The 18,135-nt window shown below is 46.6% G+C and overlaps 1 protein-coding gene across 9 annotated transcripts in view; it reads right to left on the bottom strand.

The window, feature by feature from the left end:
- The window catches only part of PPP6R2 (protein phosphatase 6 regulatory subunit 2), an 85,019-nt gene that overhangs the window by 34,837 nt on the left and 32,047 nt on the right, over nt 1-18,135 (bottom strand). For 6 of the 9 annotated variants that reach the window (XM_081247939.1, XM_081247938.1, XM_081247935.1 and 3 more), the window contains exons 3-4: nt 5,950-6,057; nt 4,598-4,840 (exon numbers count right to left, since the gene is read on the bottom strand). The exons of 1 other annotated variant lie outside the window; for it this stretch is intronic. In XM_081247939.1, the coding sequence (XP_081104065.1) occupies nt 4,598-4,840; nt 5,950-6,014 (308 nt within the window). In that variant the 5' untranslated portion in view covers nt 6,015-6,057. Of the gene's footprint in view, nt 1-4,597; nt 4,841-5,949; nt 6,058-11,057; nt 11,203-18,135 lie in introns of all 9 variants that reach the window. 2 more of the 9 variants (XM_081247937.1, XM_081247936.1) reach the window with 2 other exon arrangements.

Consider the following 18,135-nt stretch of genomic DNA (forward strand, 5'->3'; position numbering starts at 1 on the left):
ACTCCGCAGCCCTCACCCCAAATTTTCCCTATAAAACTTCTCCCTTGAAATCGGGGTGTTTGGGGTTTTTGAGCATGAACCACCCATTCTCCCTGCAGGGCCCTGCAATAAAAAACCTTTCTCTGCTCCAAACTCTGACATTTCAGTTTGTTTGGCCTCACTGTGCTTTGGGCACACACACTTGCATTCTGTAACACTCAGAGAGGCCTGGATGGAGACAGCGTCCACAGGCAGGTGGAGGGTCAGTGCAGTGAGGCTCCCAGCCCCTCCTCCTTGTTTTGTTTGCTTATAGTTTTATACTTATTTACTACTAATTTCTCCCAAACTCTTTGACTATAAAACTCTCCTGGATTATTAGTGCTGCTTCTGAGATTCCCCTATCTTAACCCAGGGGATAAAGTTACATTACTGGGAAATTCCAGAGCAACAGGATTAGAAAAGGCCCTAAAATGCCCCTAAGGAAAGCATCAGACTTGTCAGCAGCAGGGCTGGAACTAGGAACTAGAAGATGTGAATGAAAAATGCTGCCCTGTCAGTAAACAAAGGGTGCTGCAGCCATCAAGCCACTAGAGCCTCCCGGCCGCCCTGCCCCGTGAGCCCTGAGAGAACTCGGGAGAGAGAAAAGCGGCTCAGCCACAGCAGCCACCCTCAAGGATGGGAAAAGCACAGGATCCTGGCCCTAGACAGCTGAGGTGCAGATCAAAGGAATGATTTCAATGAGCCCAGACTCTTTTTTTTTTTTTTTTTGGCTGCGTTGGGTCTTCATTGCTGCACGCAGGCTTTCTCTAGTTGCGGCGAGCGGGGCTACTCTTTGTTGCAGTGCACGGGCTTCTCATTGCGGTGGCTTCTCTTGTTGCGGAGCACGGGCTCTAGGCGTGTAGGCTCAGTAGTGGTGACTCGCGGGCCCTAGAGCGCAGGCTCAGTAGTTGTGGCACATGGGCTTAGTTGCTCTGCGGCATGTGGGATCTTCCCGGACCAGGGCTCAAACCAGTGTCCCCTACATTGGCAGGCGGATTCTTAACCACTGCACCACCAACCAGGGAAGTCCTGAGCCCAGACTCTTGCATCTTTCCATACACAGAAAAGTGCTAAATTCCTTAACTTAAGATGTCTGGTTTTCTTTAATGAACAGTAAGCTTTTGAAGTCCCAACTACCTGGTCTTTGTTGCAAAAACTCCTATATATCCTGGCCCCTCCCTCACCCTTTAGAGCTGTCCCTCAGAGCGATCTGAGAGTCCTGGCTCCAGGGCTTGAAGTCCTTAGAAATTCCGCCAAATAAAACATAATTCTCAGCTTTTAGGCTGTACGTTTTTTTTTTTCAGTTGACGAAGACACCTATAGAGTCTTCAAAATTTCAGGAGACGCATGTCCAGTCTGGACTGGAAACCAGAGGGAGCTTAGAGCCAGCAGGAAGGAGAATCATGCACTCAGGCTGCGCCCCAACCTTGCCACCCACGCAGACCTCCTCAGGAAGCTGCCAGGGAATAGGATTTGCCAGGGGAAGGAGACAAAAAAGAGGAAGACGAAATCCTGGAGCACGGAAGGTGGACTCAGGAATTATCAGAGCGAGTCCAGGAACCATAAAGGCGGGGATTCATTCCCTCTCCCCACTTCACGCCTCCCTCTGGGCCCTGCCCTGCTGCTCCCCAGGGGCTCAGCTGGGCAACTGGGCTCAGCCGTCCTCTCTGCTCTGCCCCTTAGTGCGGCAGGCAGGGTTATTTGGTGGGGGTGGGGGTGGGGTCCTTCCTGGGGTCCTGCCCTGACCCAGCCCTGCTTCCCCTGGGCGAGCAGTTCTAACTCTGATTTGGAAAGAGGAAGCCCTCCATTCAGAGCTAAGACAACATCCCCCCACCACCACCGCATGAGGAACAGAAGTGGTAACTTGGCGTCCATCTGCTGGCTTTTCTGTCTGATTTCTCAAATGGTTCAGCTCTGCAAAGTGCACAGGAATCTCAAGAAAAAGGCCAGAAGCGTCCGCAGGGTTCTCAGGCTGGACCAGGTGGCCAGCTCCCAGCCCAGGGCTGCTCCACAGAGGTCTCACCTGCATGGAGCAGGCTCTGGCTTTAGCAGAACAGCTAACCACTCAGGGCCGCTCCTCTGGACCCGTGTGGCTCGGGCACACTCCCTGCTCTCGGGAAGGGTCTCGCCGTAACCAGCCTGCAGCCACAAGGGTGAAGCCACACCAGCTGGGCTGCAGAGGCACAAAGGCGGCTGGAGGAGGAGCTGCCGCCCTGCCCAGGCGGCCTGGGGTGACCATCTAGAGGCCGAGCAGCACAGGCACTGGCTCGGCGCTCTCCGCCGTGTCACCTGCTGCTGCCGCACGCTCCGAGGGCCGAGCTGAGCAGCTCGACAGAGACCTACGGTTCAAAGCCTGAAACAGGGCCTATCTGTATCTTCGGCATCTTTAAAAAATGATCTTGACCCCACTTCTTCCTTCAGCTACTACCTCATCCATCTACCCAGCCTATTCCTCTTCTCAAAAAGGACATTTTGATTTAATTTTAATGAAAAGCAAATAAATTTTTAATAAAAGCAAGTTAATTTTAAAATTACTTTTTAAATTAAAAGCTTTTTACTTTTTTTAACAGGTGATATGGGGATTTCCCTGGTGGCCCAGTGGTTAAGACTCCACACTCCCAATGCAGGGGGGGCCTGGGTTCAATCCCTGGTCAGGGAACTAGATCCTGTGTGCCACAACTAAGACTCAGAGCAACCAAGTAAATAAATAAATATTTTTAAAAACCAAAAACCAAAAACAGGTGATACGCACAAATGCTTTTAAGACTGTATGACGGGGCTCGTGAGGAACAGCAGCCCCCTCCTTTCCCACTCCCACATCCCACTCCTGAGACAGTCACCACAGTCTCCTGGCATTTTTTGTATTACTGACGTCCATGTTTCCAAATAAAATACAAGTACACTTCTTCATCTAGCAATTTGAGGTATTACAAATTGACCTCCTAGGGTGGAAGACGAAGATGTAGCTCTCACGTCTCACGTCACCCTGCCCTGCCACCCCACTGTCCCTTCCCTACCTCTATAAAATTATAGCACAATTTTTAGTTAAATCCATGTCCAGTGTTGCCCTCTGCATGAACATGCAAACACTGTTCTATTTGCTTACTTACACGCATCCTTCCCTCAGAGTTAAAGGTTTTCTCACTGCCCTGTTTGCTTTGTTTGTACTCACCCACTGCTAACCTCTCCCAAACTCTGTCCTGGCTCACTGATGCCACGCTGGGACCCCTCCACCCAGAACCACAACATGCTGCCCCAGCCCTTCTCCCCGTCACACTGTCGCCAACACCCTCCAGACAGGGAGACCCTCGACGGGTCAGCAACAGGACACATTTGGGGGTGAGAGAGTGAAAGGAATGGGGCCCACTAACAGCGATGCTGAGGTAAGAGGCGCTGACCAGGCACATCTCAGGGACGATGGCCTCTGATCTATCGCAGGTGATCACCATGGCCCCAAGCCCCTGGCTCCTCCACAAGCAAGCCCCCGCCTCCTTCCAGAGCTCTCCTCTTCCAGCGCCAGCTGACTCCCTGTCAGAGGGGCGCGGTAGACTACCACGACCGCAGCACTACTCCCCATCACCCCATCCTTCTTTATTTGCCTCCTAAGTCATCAAAGACTTTCTGTAAAAAGTAAAGGGCCAGAGAGTCAATATTTTAGAACGTCTATGTTGTCATGGCCAACGGGTCATGGATGTGTCCAACAAAACTTTACAATGAAAATGACGGACAAGGAAATGTGAATTTTGTCATTTTCATGTGATATTATTATTTTTCTATTTTTTCCAACCATTTAAAAATGTAAAACCATTCTCAGCTTGCAGGCCTCACAAAAACAGAATCTGACCTCAGGCCGTAGTTTCCCAACTAAGACTTTACCACCACACGCCGACTCCCTGTGGGACACGTGAGCAGCTGAGGGCACCCTGTCTGCCCTGAATCCCTCTGCATCACTAGCCCCAGCTCCCCCGCTTCCCAGAGCCTGCTCGGGCCCAGAGAGGCACCCTCAGAGCCAGAGGCCGGCTCTGCTGTCCTTCCTGTCACCTGAGGCCCCACCCATTCACACTCTGTCCTCACTCCAACCCTTGTCCTAAGTCCTTGCCCTGTCCCTTTTGTCGTCCCCTAACATCCCAGCCGACTGTTGAATGGAACATTTTAGGAAAAACTCTGAGAACGGTCAGGATCACTAATGACACAAAATATGTCCTCCAGGCCCAAGACCCCATGGTCGAGCAGTCAGATGCCGCTTGTCTCTGGGGACTGGCTGTTTCACCAGTCAGGCCAAGGCTGCACCCATCGGCCTGTCAGGGCTCAGCCTTTCTTCAGCACATATTCACCCAAAACGCTCCAACACAGCGCAGCTTGCTATAACCCAGAGTGAGGAACCACACACAGGAGATCCCCAAACCTTCAACATCACAGAAGCAAAGCCCACCGGAGGGGCCTTCTCACGTGTCAGGCGGGGCAAACGTGTACGGTCAGCCACTCCGTCAGAAAGCCCGGCTCTGACCGTCCTCAAGCCCCGCCCGCTGCCACCCTGTGCGCTGCCCAGCTCCAGGCCGCTCAGCGCCGCGGTACATACTTGAAGCGGACCTTCTCTTCCACGTCCAGGGCCGGGTCCTGTGTGACGAGGCTCACCAGCTCCTCCATGCTCTGCTGCCTGCACAGGAAGTCCAGCAGCTTCCGGTTCTGGGCCTTGCACTCCTGCAAGATGTCATCTTCATCCATTAACTCTCGCAGCGTCACGTCCTCCTTATCCAGCAGCTTGTCGACGTGGGATGTGGTGTTCAAGTCAAACTTCCAGAACATGGTGACGCCCACAGAGCTGCGAGCAGACAAGAGGGTCACTGCCACCAGGTGCGAACCCGCCTCAGCAACCCCCGCACCCAGGTCCCGAAGTCCACCCACAACGGGGCCTGGGCTGCAGGGGGCACTCCCCCATGTACGGCAGGACAGCTCAGCCTCCTGCCCTCCCGGGGGGCCCCCGGGGCTCCCACCACCAGCCCCCCTGGGCTCCGAGGCCAACACGTGCCGGCCTCCCACACGTCCGACGGGGGACGCCCCTCCACCCAAACAGCGAGACTCACAACCCTCCTCCCCAGGGTCCAGCCCCTCCTCAGCGAGCACTGGACATCTCTCCCCAGACGTCTCTGTATCGTATATATTTTAAAGTCTCTGTATATTATGTTTTGACATCTTTAAAAAACTTTCTGATTGAGAAGACACTGCCCCTCCTGGGCGGCCAACTCCTAGAGATGGCAAAGGGCTCCCAGGAGCACTCCTGTGACCTGAAGGCTGACCCCCCGGGGCCCTCCTCCTCTGTGGGCCCACACACACCCAGGGGACTACGTTCCACTGCCGTCATTATCCCAGGGCCAGGGGCCAGGCAACCAGGAGCCACCCATGTAGCTGAGAGCCCGCCGAAATCATCCAAGCAAGCTGACCCGAAACTGTTCACCCTGTCCAGCCTTGCCTTCCGCGTGGAAACCCCAATAAAAGCTGCAGCCTCGGCTCCGCCCTGGCTCCTCCCACTTCTGCCTCCGGCCCCCCTTGGGCTTCCTGCATGTGGCCCGCGTGAGGTCGGTACCTCCGGCCTCCAGGACCCAGCAGTGTAACGAGCTCTGCTTCCCTGTCCCTCCGACGCCTCCCCTCGTGGCCGTACCCGCCTGGCCATCCCTTCCTTACAGGACACAGAACAGCTCCCAGCACAAACCTCAGCAGGCCACGCTCAGGACAGCTCCCTCTGCTCGACCCTCTGCCCCTCTGCCATCCCAACCTACTCGGCCCCTTGTTTCCTTGCGTCACCTTGCTGAGTAAGCCAGGGCTGTTCCTGAGGCCCCCACCTCCCTCACGTGCACACACCGAGTCCTAGGTCCTGTCACGCCACCTAAGGACTCTCGATCCACCCACCCCTTCCCCTGCACCCCACATCACCCTCTGCGGGCTCCTGCTGTCTTTGCCTGGACTCTACAAGGTCTGCAGCACTCAGTGAGTCTCATATGTCAGTCTGTGGGCCTAGGTTGGTTTGCAACAAAGTTTTCGCTGTTGGATACAAAATGAAAAACATGAAGCCTGCATCTTCAACAAAGTTACACCTGTATCTTGAGATCACCTTTTCAGTGTTACACAGATCGCTACGTGCAAAACCATGCTGACAGTAGACGGGACTTACCTAATCGCTTTACTTAAAAGAGAAAAGGACTTCCCACGTGACGTGAGCCCCAGTGTGTCTGTGCATGACGCCCAGCTGCCCAGGAGTCCCGGACACAGGCCCCTCAGCTGTACAGCCACACCCTCCACAGCCTCTTGTCTTTGCTGCGTCAAACTCACTTTCCCAAAACACAGACACACGTCTTCACGTCCCTCTCACGGTGGTTTAAAGCCTGTGCTGACCCCAAATACCCACCGCTCACCAGGCCGCCTCTCCCAACGTGCCTCCAGGTCCTCTGGGCACTTCCCGCTGCCTCCCCGACCCCAAGGATGCCGTGTCTCTCTTCCCAAACACACCGCACTCTCTGCCTTTGCCCTTCTGCGCACACTCCTGTGCTCAGTCCCTTCACTGACAAAATCCCACCTGCCTCGCCAGACTCAGAGGTGGGGTCTCTTGGACTTGCAGCGCAAGGGACTCCACACGCTGACCTGCACTCAGTTTCCATCTAGGTCCTAATATCTTCCTTATTTCTCTCGTGAGGAGTGCAGATGGGTATTTGTCAGTGTTAGTTACAGACTCTGGGGGACCAGAAATAATGATTACTAGATGTACCTTCAGGAAAAGATGGATGTCCCCACACACACATCAGGTGCCCTCTCTAAGGCCCTACAGAATGACTCATGTGCTTGGATAACATACAATCCAGGGAAAGAGGGGAACCAGAGGGAGGACCCCCACCTAGGCAAGGCTTTGTTTCCAAACAAGAACTTGCCAGACATGGCAGCTAGAGGTGGCTTCTATGCGTCCTGTTTTCAGCGAGAGTGGGTGAGTGTCTTGAAGTGAATATAGGGTATCTTGAAGTCTGCCTTGTCTGACACTATTACAGCATACCATTCTTGTGGTTTATATTTGCTATATCCTTTAACATCCTTTTACTGTCAACCTATTTGTATTTATATATATATATATATATATATATATATATATATATATATATATTTTTTTTTTTTTTTTGGCGGTACGCGGGCCTCTCACTGTTGTGGCCTCTCCCGTTGCGGAGCACAGGCTCCAGACGCGCAGGCTCAGCGGCCGTGGCTCACGGGCCCAGCCGCTCGGCGGCATGGGGGATCTTCCCAGACCGGGGCATGAACCCATGGTCCCTGCATCGGCAGGCGGACTCTCAACCACTGCGCCACCTGGGAAGCCCCCTGTATTTTTATATTTAAAGTGGTGTGATGAATTGGGAGATTCGGATCGACATGTATACAATGATGCGTATAATGTGGATGACTAATAAGAACCTGCTGTATAAAAAAAATAAATAAAATTCAATTTAAAAAAAAGTATGATCCTCAAGAGTCATATAATTCTAAAAAAGACTTGAGACAATATTTTATAAACTATTTAATTTTACTCATATGCTTTGTTAATTCATTGAAAAGTACATATTTAGCACCTATTATAAGCCAGAACTGCATTATATATAGGGGTTATAACAGTGAGCAAAACAAATACAGTCTATGACTTCACAGAAAGTTCAGCCTACTAGGGAAGTTTTGTAATGATTATATAATCATGCAAATATATAATCAGTTATACAATATTTAAAATTTTAGGTACAACAGGTATAGAGAGCTATGTAAATACATGATACAGGGGCAGAACTCAATGACTAACTGGATGTGGGAGAAAAAAGGTCAAGGATTAATCTTGGTTCTCGACTGCATACATAGCTGGAGACGTTCACAGATATAGGAATCTTAAAAGATCATTACATTGCACAATTTCACAAGGCATGTTTCACATGTTTGCAGTGAAAATCATTAACTTCTTTGGCTTTGTACACAAGCTTGATATTCATTTGAAAGATCTAAGAAAATCTGGCATGTAGGCAATTGGATGTATGCATGGTAAACTCAGGTAAACAGTTTGAGGTGGAGAAATAAATGAAGCCACAGAGAATAAATGAAGCCATGAGATTGTAGAGAAAAGATATAGCATGAGGGCTTCCCTGGAGGTGCAGTGGTTGAGAGCTCGTCTGCCGATGCAGGGGACACGGGTTCGTGCCCCGGTCTGGGAGGATCCCACATGCCACGGAGCGGCTGGGCCCATGAGCCATGGCCATTGAGCCTGTGTGTCCGGAGCCTGTGCTCCGCAACGGGAGAGGCCACAACAGTGAGAGGCCCGCGTACCGCAAAAAAAAAAAAAAAGAAAAAAAAGAAAAAGATACAGGATGAGAAGAAAATAGCATCTGTGAAGCTAAAATATTTTAAGGCCTAATAATGGTCCTGAGCAAAGAATACAGACTAAGAATAGCCAGATAAATAGAATGAAAATCAAGACAGTATGCTAATTAGCTTAATGGTGGTAATTATTTCATGATGTATACATATATCAAAGCATCACATTGTACACCTTAAATATGTACAATTTTTATTTGTCAATGATACTTCAATAAAGTTCTTAATTAAAAAAATAAAAATAAAAAAATAAAGTGTTTCTTTTTAAACAGCAAAGACTGATTGATAAGGTCTTGCTTTGTTATTCCGTCTGTTATTCTCTGTCTTTTAATTAAAATATTTAGGTCATTTACATGTAATATGGTTGGGTTTGAGTAATTTGAAAAAAAATACAACACACTTGCATGACACTCTCAATAAATGAGGAATAGAAGGGAACTTCCTGAACCTGATAAAGGGCATCTACTAAAAAACCTACAGCTATCAGCACACTTAATGGTGAAAAGACTGAATGCTTTCCTCCTAAGACTGGAACAACAAACTCTAACCACTTATATACAAGATTGCAGCGAAGGTCCTAGGTAGTACTATAAGACAAGAAAAAGAAATAAAACACATACAGATTGAAAAAGAATAAGTAAAATTTTCTTTACTAACAAATAATATGATTGTGTAAGCAGAAATGCCTAAGAAATCTATAAGGAAAAGAGCTACAAGAATTAATGAGAGTGAACAGCTAGCTTACCAGTTACAAGGTCAATATCCAAAAAGTAATTGTATCACTATATACTAGCAATAAAAATTGGTAAATAAAAAATATTTAACTTCTGCTAACGACATTCAAAAACGTGAAATACTTCAGGATAATTTAATAAAACATGTGCAAGATCTGCACACTGAGGGACTTTCCTGGTGGCGCACTGGTTAAGAATCCACCTGCCAATGCAGGGGACATGAGTTCAATACCTGGCCTGGGAAGATCCCACATGCCGCGGAGCAACTAAGCCTGTGTGCCACAACTACTGAGCCTGTGCTCTAGAGCCCACAAGCCACAACTACTCAGCCTGCGTGCCACAACTACTAAAGCCCGCATACCTCTAGAGCCCGTGCTCCACCAACAAGAGAAGCCACCACAGTGAGAAGCCCCCACGCAGCAACAAAGAGTGGCCCTCACTCACCACAACTAGAAAAAGCCCAAGCACAGAAACAAAGACCCAACACAGCCAAAAATAAATAAATAAATTTATTTTTAAAAAAAGATCTGCACACTGAAAACTACAAAACGCTGCTGAGAGAAATTAAAGAAAACTTAATGGAGGGATATACTATGTTCATGGATGAGAAAATGCAATATTGTTAAGATGTCAGTTTTCCTTAAACTGGTCTACTGAGTCAGTGCAACCCCAAATAATACCTAGCAGGTTTTTAAAAACAGAAATTGATAACTTGATACTAAAATGTATATGGAAAAAGACCTAGAATAGCCAAAGCAATTTTGAAAAGGAAGAACAAACTTGGAGTACTAACACCACCTATTTCAAGACTTACTATAAGGTGAGATTAATCAAGACAGTGTGGTTCTAGTGGTTCAACAGAACAAAGTAGAAAAGTCCAGAAACAGATGAACACACATATGGTCAAGTGACTTTCAATAAATGTACTAAAGCAATTTGATGGGGAAAGTATAATCCTTTTCAACAAATGATTCTGAAAAACTGAATATCTATATGTAAAATGACCTCAACCCTTACCTCACATCATACACGGATCACAGGCTTAACCATAAAAGCTGACACTAAAATTTTTAGAAGAAAACTTAAGAAAAAAATATTTGGGGGGACTTACCTGGCAGTCCAGGGGTAAAGAACCCACCTTCCAATGCAGGGGACACAGGTTTGATCCCTGGTCAGGGAACTAAGATCCCACATGCCACGGGGCAACTAAGCCCACGCACCACAACTACTGGGTTCGCGCACCTCAATGAAAGATCCCGGGCTTCCCTGGTGGCGCAGTGGTTGAGAATCTGCTTGCCAATACAGGGGACACGGGTTCGAGCCCTGGTCTGGGAAGATCCCACGTGCTGCAGAGCAGCTAGGCCCGTGAGCCACAATTACTGAGCCTGCGCGTCTGCAGCCTGTGCTCCGCAACAAGAGAGGCGGTGATAGTGAGAGGCCCGTGCACTGCGATGAAGAGTGGCCCCCGCTTGCCACAACTAGAGAAAGCCCTCGCACAGAAACGAAGACTCAACGCATAAATAAATAAATAAATAAATAAATAAATAAATGAATAAAAATGGAAAGATCCCACATGCCTCAACGAAGATCCCACGTGCCACAACTAAGACCCGACGTAGCCATAAAAAAAAAGATAAATTAATTAATTTAATTAAAAATAAGATTTGTGAACTTGCGGTAGATAAGATACAAGAAAAGACAAATTAAAGAAAAAAAACTTATAAACAGCCAGTCCTGGTGTCTGAGGGATTCTCTGGGCCCAGCAAAGGGAGCAAGCTTCCAGAGCCTGAAGACAAGGGTTAACACCCCAAAATATGGACTCATTTTCCACTCTACCTTCATTGGCCGCATCTCCTAATACCTGGCAAGCAAATGCAGTATTGCCTCACAAACTGATTGCTTCTCTGAGGTACCCACCAGTGTATTTGGGGAGAAGAAGCTTCGAGAACAAGTTGAGGAGTGGCTGTCCTTCTATGAGACTGGAGAGATTCCACGAAACAATCTGCATATCATGAAGGAGGCGTTCAGGCAGAGGAAGCAGCTGCCAAGATTACTAAGGAAGCTGGAGAAACAGGAGAAGAAATGCTTGAAGAAGGAAAACAAACAGTTGGCTGCGATTGCCCTGGCGTCTTCAGAGAACAGCAGTAAGACCCCAGAGGAATGTGAAGAGACAAGTGAAAGACCCAAAAGGAAGCAAAAGCAAAAGCCCCAGGAGGCTCCTCAGGAGAATGGAATGGAAGACCCATCTGTCTCCTTCTCCAAACCCAAGAAAAAGAAATCTTCTTCCACAGAGGAGCTGGTTAGTAGTGATCTTAAAGAGACAGCTGACAGTGGAAGTCCTCCCAAAAGGAAGAAATCTTTCCCCAAAGAGGAACCATAAGTGACCCTGAAGAGCCAGGAAACAAGACTGTCCCCAAGAAAAAGAGGGCCTGAAGAGGCTGCTGCCAGCAAGAGCAGCGGCTCCAAGAAAACGAAAAAGCTCCGAAAGCTATCCCAGGAAAACTAGAAGGGACATTTCCCTAGTGGGGCATAACTTGCAGAGATATTTCCCAATCCATCCCCTATAGCCCAATAAAAATTAAAAAAAAAACTGATAAACAGGATTTCATCAAAATTGAAAACTTCAATTTTGAATGATACCATTAAGAAAATAAACAGATAAGTCACAGACCAGGAGAAAAGTATTTGCTGTCTATATCTGACAAAGCATTCTTTTTTTTTGTTTGTTTTGTTTTTTTTGTTGTTATTGTTGTTCTTTTGCGGTATGTGGGCCTCTCACTGTTGTGGCCTCTCCCGTTGCGGAGCACAGGCTCCAGACATGCAGGCTCAATGGCCATGGCTCACGGGCCCAACCGCTCCACAGCATGTGGGATCTTCCCTGACCGGGGCATGAACCCGTGTCCCCTGCATCGGCAGGCAGACTCCCAACCACTGAGCCACCAGGGAAGCCCTGACAAAGCATTCTTATCAAGAACGTGTAATGAACTTTTACAAAGCAATGATAAAAAAAAATACTCAACTAAACAAAATGGACAAAAAATTTGGACAGACACTTTGTAAAAGAAGATATACAAATAGCCAATAAGCACATGAAAAGATGACCAACACTGCTATCGAGGAAATGCAAATCAGAACCACAATAAGGTACCACTAGAAGGGCTAAAATTAAAAAGCTATCAATACCCTGTGTTGATGAGGATGCTGAACTGAAACACCCATACACTGTGAGTAGGACCATAAAATGGCATGACCATGATGGAAAACACTTCGCCAGCTTGTTATAAAGTTAAGCATATACTTACCGTGTGATCCAGTAATTCCGATCCGAGGTATTACCCTAGAGTAATGAAATCATAAATCTAAACAAAGACTCCTTGTAAATGAATGTTCATAGCTGCCTTATTCATAATAGTCAAACACTGGAAACAGCTCAAATATCTATCAACAGGTGAAAGGATAAACAAAGGATGGTATACCTACAATGGAATACTACTCAGCAAAAAGGAACAAGCACATCTGTAAACACAGATGAATCTAATAAACGTGGTAAGTAAAAGAAGCTGGACACAAAAAAGTAAAACCAGAAGATTCCATTTATATGCAATTTTAAACAAAGCAAAATGAACCCATGGTGACAAAGAGACTAGTGGTTGCTTAGGATCAAGGGCTGCAGCAGGAGGGAGTGACAGGAGGGAGTTTTGGGGGTGATACAAATGCTCTAAATCTTGACTGTGGTGGTATATTTGTCAAAATACACAGAACCACAAATATAAAATGGGTCCATTTATTGTACATAAACTACACCTCAATATTATTATTATTATTAATTTTTTTTCTTGCCGCACAGCATGCGGGAATCTTAGTACCCCCACCAGGGATTGAACCCGTGCCTTCTGCAGTGGAAGCGCAGAGTCTTAACCACTGGACTGCCAGGGAAGTCCCTCAATATTACTGTTTTAAAAACATACTGTAGGGCTTCCCTGGTGGCGCGCTGATTAAGAGTCCGCCTGCCAGAGATTGGTTCAAGATGGCAGAGTAGAAGGACATGCGCTCACTCTCTCTTACAAGAGCACCAGAATCACAACTAACTGCTGAACAATCATCGACAGGAAGACACTGGAACTCACCAAAAAAGATACCCCACATCCAAAGACAAAGGAGAAGCCACAATGAGATGGTAGGAGGGGCACAATCACAATAAAATCAAATCCCATAACTGCTCGGTGGGTGACTCACAAACTGGAGAACACTTATACCACAGAAGCCCACCCACTGGAGTGAAGGTCCTGAGCCACACGTCAGGCTTCCCAATGTGGGGGTCCGGCAACGGGAGGCGGCATTCCTAGAGAATCAGACTTTCAAGGCTAGTGGGATTTGACTGCAGGACTTCGACAGGACTGGGGGAAACAGAGACTTCACTCTTGGAGGGCACACACAAAGTAGTGTGCGCATCGGGACCCAGGGGAAGGAGCAGTGACCCCAGGGAAGACTGAACCAGACCTACCTGCTAGTGTTGGAGGGTCTCCTGCAGAGGCAGGGGGTGGCTGTGGCTCACCGGGGGGGACAAGGACACTGGCAGCAGAAGTTCTGGGAAGTACTCCTTGGCATGAGACCTCCCAGAGTCTGACATTAGCCCCACCAAAGAGCCCGGGTGGGCTCCAGTGTTGGGTCGCCTCAGGCCAAACAACCAACAGGGAGGGAACCCAGCCCCACCCATCAGCAGACAAGTGGATTAAAGTTTTAATGAGCTCTGCCCACCAAAGCAACAGCCAGCTCTACCCACCACCACAGTCCCTCCCATCAGGAAACTTGCACCAGCCTCTCAGATAGCTTCATCCACCAGAGGGCAGACAGCAGAAGCAAGAAGAACTACAATCCTGGAGCCTGTGAACAAAAACCACATTCACAGAAACACAGACAAGATGAAAAGGCAGAGGGCTATGTACCAGATGAAGGAACAAGATAAAACCCCAGAAAAACAACTAAATGAAGTGGAGATAGGCAACCTTCCAGAAAAAGAATTCAGAATAATGATAGTGAAGATGATCCAGGACCTCGGAAAAAGAATGGAGGCAAAGATTGAGAAGATGCAAGAAATGTTTAACAAAGATGTAGGAAAATTAAAGAACAAACAAACAGATGAACAACACAATAACTAAAATGAAAAATACACTAGAAGGAATCAATAGCAGAATAACTGAGGCAGAAAAATGGATAAGTGAGCTGGAAGACAGAATGGTGGAATTCACTGCCATGGAACAGAATAAAGAAAAAAGAATGAAAAGAAATGAAGACAGCCTAAGAGATCTCTGGGACAACATTAAGTGCAACAACATTCTCATTATAGGGGTCCCAGAAGGAGAAGAGAGAGAGAAAGGACCCAAGAAAATATCTGAAGAGATTTTAGTCGAAAACTTCCCTAACATGGGAAAGGAAATAGCCACCCAAGTCCAGGAAGCACAAAGAGTCCCACACAGGATAAACCCAAGGAGAAACATGCCGAGACACATAGTAATCAAATTGGCAAAAATTAAAGACAAAGAAAAACTATTGAAAGCAGCAAGGGAAAAATGACAAATAACATACAAGGGGACTCCCATAAGGTTAACAGCTGATTTCTCAGCAGAAATTCTACAAGCCAGAAGAGAGTGGCATGATATACTTAAAGTGATGAAAGGGAAGAACCTACAACCAAGATCACTCTACCCGGCTAGGATTTCATTCAGATTCGATGGAGAAATCAAAAGCTTTACAGACAAGCAAAAACTAAGAGAATTCAGCACCACCAAACCAGCTCTACAACAAATGCTAAAGGAACTTCTCTAAGTGGGAAACACAAGAGAAGAAAAGGACCTACAAAAACAAACCCAAAACAATTAAGAAAATGGTAATAGGAACATACATATCGATAAGTACCTTAAACGCGAATGGATTAAATGCTCCAACCAAAAGACACAGGCTTGCTGAATGCATACAAAAACAAGACCCATATATATGCTTTCTACAAGAGACCCACTTCAGACCCAGGGACACATTCAGACTGAAAGTGAGGGGACGGAAAAAGATATTCCATGCAAATGGAAATCAAAAGAAAGCGGGAGTAGCAATACTCATATCAGATAAAATAGACTTTAAAATAAAGAATGGTACAAGAGACAAGGAAGGCCACTACATAATGATCAAAGAATCAATCCAAGAAGAAGATATAACAATTATAAATATATGTGCACCCAACATAGGAGCACCTCAATACATAAGCCAATTGTTAACAGCTCTAAAAGAGGAAATCGACAGTAACAAAATAATAGTGGGGGACTTTAACACCTCACTTACACCAATGGACAGATCATCCAAACAGAAAATGAATAAGGAGACACAAGCTTTAAATGACACAACAGACCAGATAGATTTAATTGATATTTATAGGACATCCCACCCAAAAACCACAGATTACACTTTCTTCTCAAGTGTGCATGGAACATTCTCAATAGATCACATCTTGGGTCACAAATCAAGCCTCAGTAAATTTAAGAAAACTGAAATCATATCAAGCATCTTGTCTGACCACAACGCTATAGATTAGAAATCAATTACAGGGAAAAAAACATAAAAAACACAAACACGTGCAGGCTAAACAATATGTTACTAAATAACCAAGAAATCACTGGAGAAATCAAAAAGGAAATCACAAAATACCTAGAGACAAATGACAATGAAAACACGACGACCCAAAACCTATGGGATGAAGCAAAAGTGGTTCTACGAGGGAAGGTTATAGCTATACAAGCCTACCTCAAGAAACAAGAAAAATCTCAAACCATCTAACGTTACACCTAAAGGAACTAGAGAAAGAAGAACAAACAAAACCCAAAGTTAGCAGAAGGAAAGAAATCATAAAGGTCAGAGCAGAAATAAATGAAATAAAAACAAAGAAAACAATAGCAAAGATCAATAAAACTAAAAGCTGGTTCTTTGAGAAGATAAACAAGATTGATAAACCATTAGCCAGATACATCAAGAAAAAGAGGGAGAGGACTCAAATCAATAAAATTAGAAATGAAAAAGGAGAAATCACAACTGACACTGCAGAAATTCAAAGGATTATAAGAGATTACTACAAACAACTGTATGCCAATAAAATGGACAAGCTGGAAGAAATGGACAAATTCTTAGAAAGGTATAACCTTTCAAGACTGAACCAGGAAGAAACAGAAAATAGGAACCGACCAATCACAAGTAATGAAATTGAAACTGTGATTAAAAATCTCCCAACAGGGGGCTTCCCTGGTGGTGCAGTGTTTGAGAGTCCGCCTGCCGATGCAGGGGACACGGGTTCGTGCCCCGGTCCAGGAAGATCCCACATGCCATGGAGCGGCTAGGTCCGTGAGCCATGGCCGCTGAGCCTGTGCGTCCGGAGCCTGTGCTCCGCAACGGGAGGGGCCACAACAGTGAGAGACCGGCATACCGAAAAAAAAGAAAAAAAAATCTTCCAACAGGGACTTCGCTGGTGGCGCAGTGGTTATGTATCTGCCTGCCAATGCAGAGGATGCAGGTTCAGTCCCTGATCCGGGAAGATCCCACATGCTGCAGAGCAACTAAGACCATGCGCCACAACTACAGAGCCTGCACTCTGGAGCCTGTGAGCCACAACTACTAAGCCTGTGCACCTAGAACCTGTGCTCCGCAACAAGAGAAGCCACCTCAATGAGAAGCCCGCACACCACAACGAAAAGTAGCCCCTGCTCGCTTCAACTAGAGAAAGCACATGTGCAGCAATGAAGACTCAACGCAGCCAAAAATTTTTTAAAAAAATTAAAAAACAATCTTCCAACAAACAAAAGTCCAGGACCAGATGGCTTCACAGGTAAATTCTAACAAACATTTAGAGAAGAGCTAACACCCAACCTTCTCAAACTCTTCCAAAAAATTGCAAAGGAAGAAACACTCCCAAACTCATTCTATGAGGCCACCATCACCCTGATACCAAAACCAGACAAAGATACTACAAAAAAAGAAAATTACAGGCCAATATCACTGATGAATATAAATGCAAAAATCCTCAACAAAATACTAGCAAACAGGGGCTTCCCTGGTGGCGCGGTGGTTGGGAGTCCGCCTGCCGATGCAGGGGACATGGGTTCGTGCCCCGGTCTGGGAGGATCCCACATGCCGCGGAGCGGCTGGGTCCGTGCGCCATGGCCGCTGAGCCTGCGCATCCGGAGCCTGTGCTCCGCAACGGGAGAGGCCACAGCAGTGAGAAGCCCGCGTAACGCAAAAAAAAAAAAAAAAAAAAAAAAAAAAAAAAAAAAAAAAAAAAAATACTAGCAAACAGAATCCAACAGCACATTAAAAAGGATCATACAGCACGATCAAGTGGGATTATCCCAGGGATGCAAGGATTCTTCAATATACGCAAATCAGGGCTTCCCTGGTGGTGCAATGGTTAAGAATCCGCCTGCCAACGCAGGGTCACGGGTTCGAGCCCTGGTCCAGGAAGATGCCGTGAAGCAACTAAGCCCGTGCGCCACAACTACTGAGCCTGCGCTCTTGAGCCTGCGAGCCACAACTACTGAAGCCCGTGTGCCACAACTACTGAAGCCCACACGCCTAGAGCCTGTGCTCTGCAATAAGAGAAGCCACCACAATGAGAAGCCTGTGCACTGCAACAAAGAGTAGCCCCCGCTCACTGCAACTAGTGAAAGCCCACGTGCAGCAGCGAAGACCCAATGCAGCCAAATATTAAATAAATTAATAAATTTATTCAAATATATATATATACGCAAATCAATCAACGTGATACACCATATTAACAAATTGAAGAATAAAAACCATATGATCATCTCAATAGAGAAAGAAAAAGCTTTTGACAAAATTTAATGCCCATTGATAAAAAAAACTCTCCAGAAAGTGGGCATAGAGGGAACCTACCTAAACATCATAAGGGCCATATACGACAAACCCACAGCAAACATCATTCTCAATGGTGAAAAACTGA

The sequence above is a fragment of the Mesoplodon bidens genome, assembly GCF_964165515.1.
Source record: "Mesoplodon bidens genome assembly, chromosome: 11".
NCBI lineage: Eukaryota > Metazoa > Chordata > Mammalia > Artiodactyla > Ziphiidae > Mesoplodon > Mesoplodon bidens.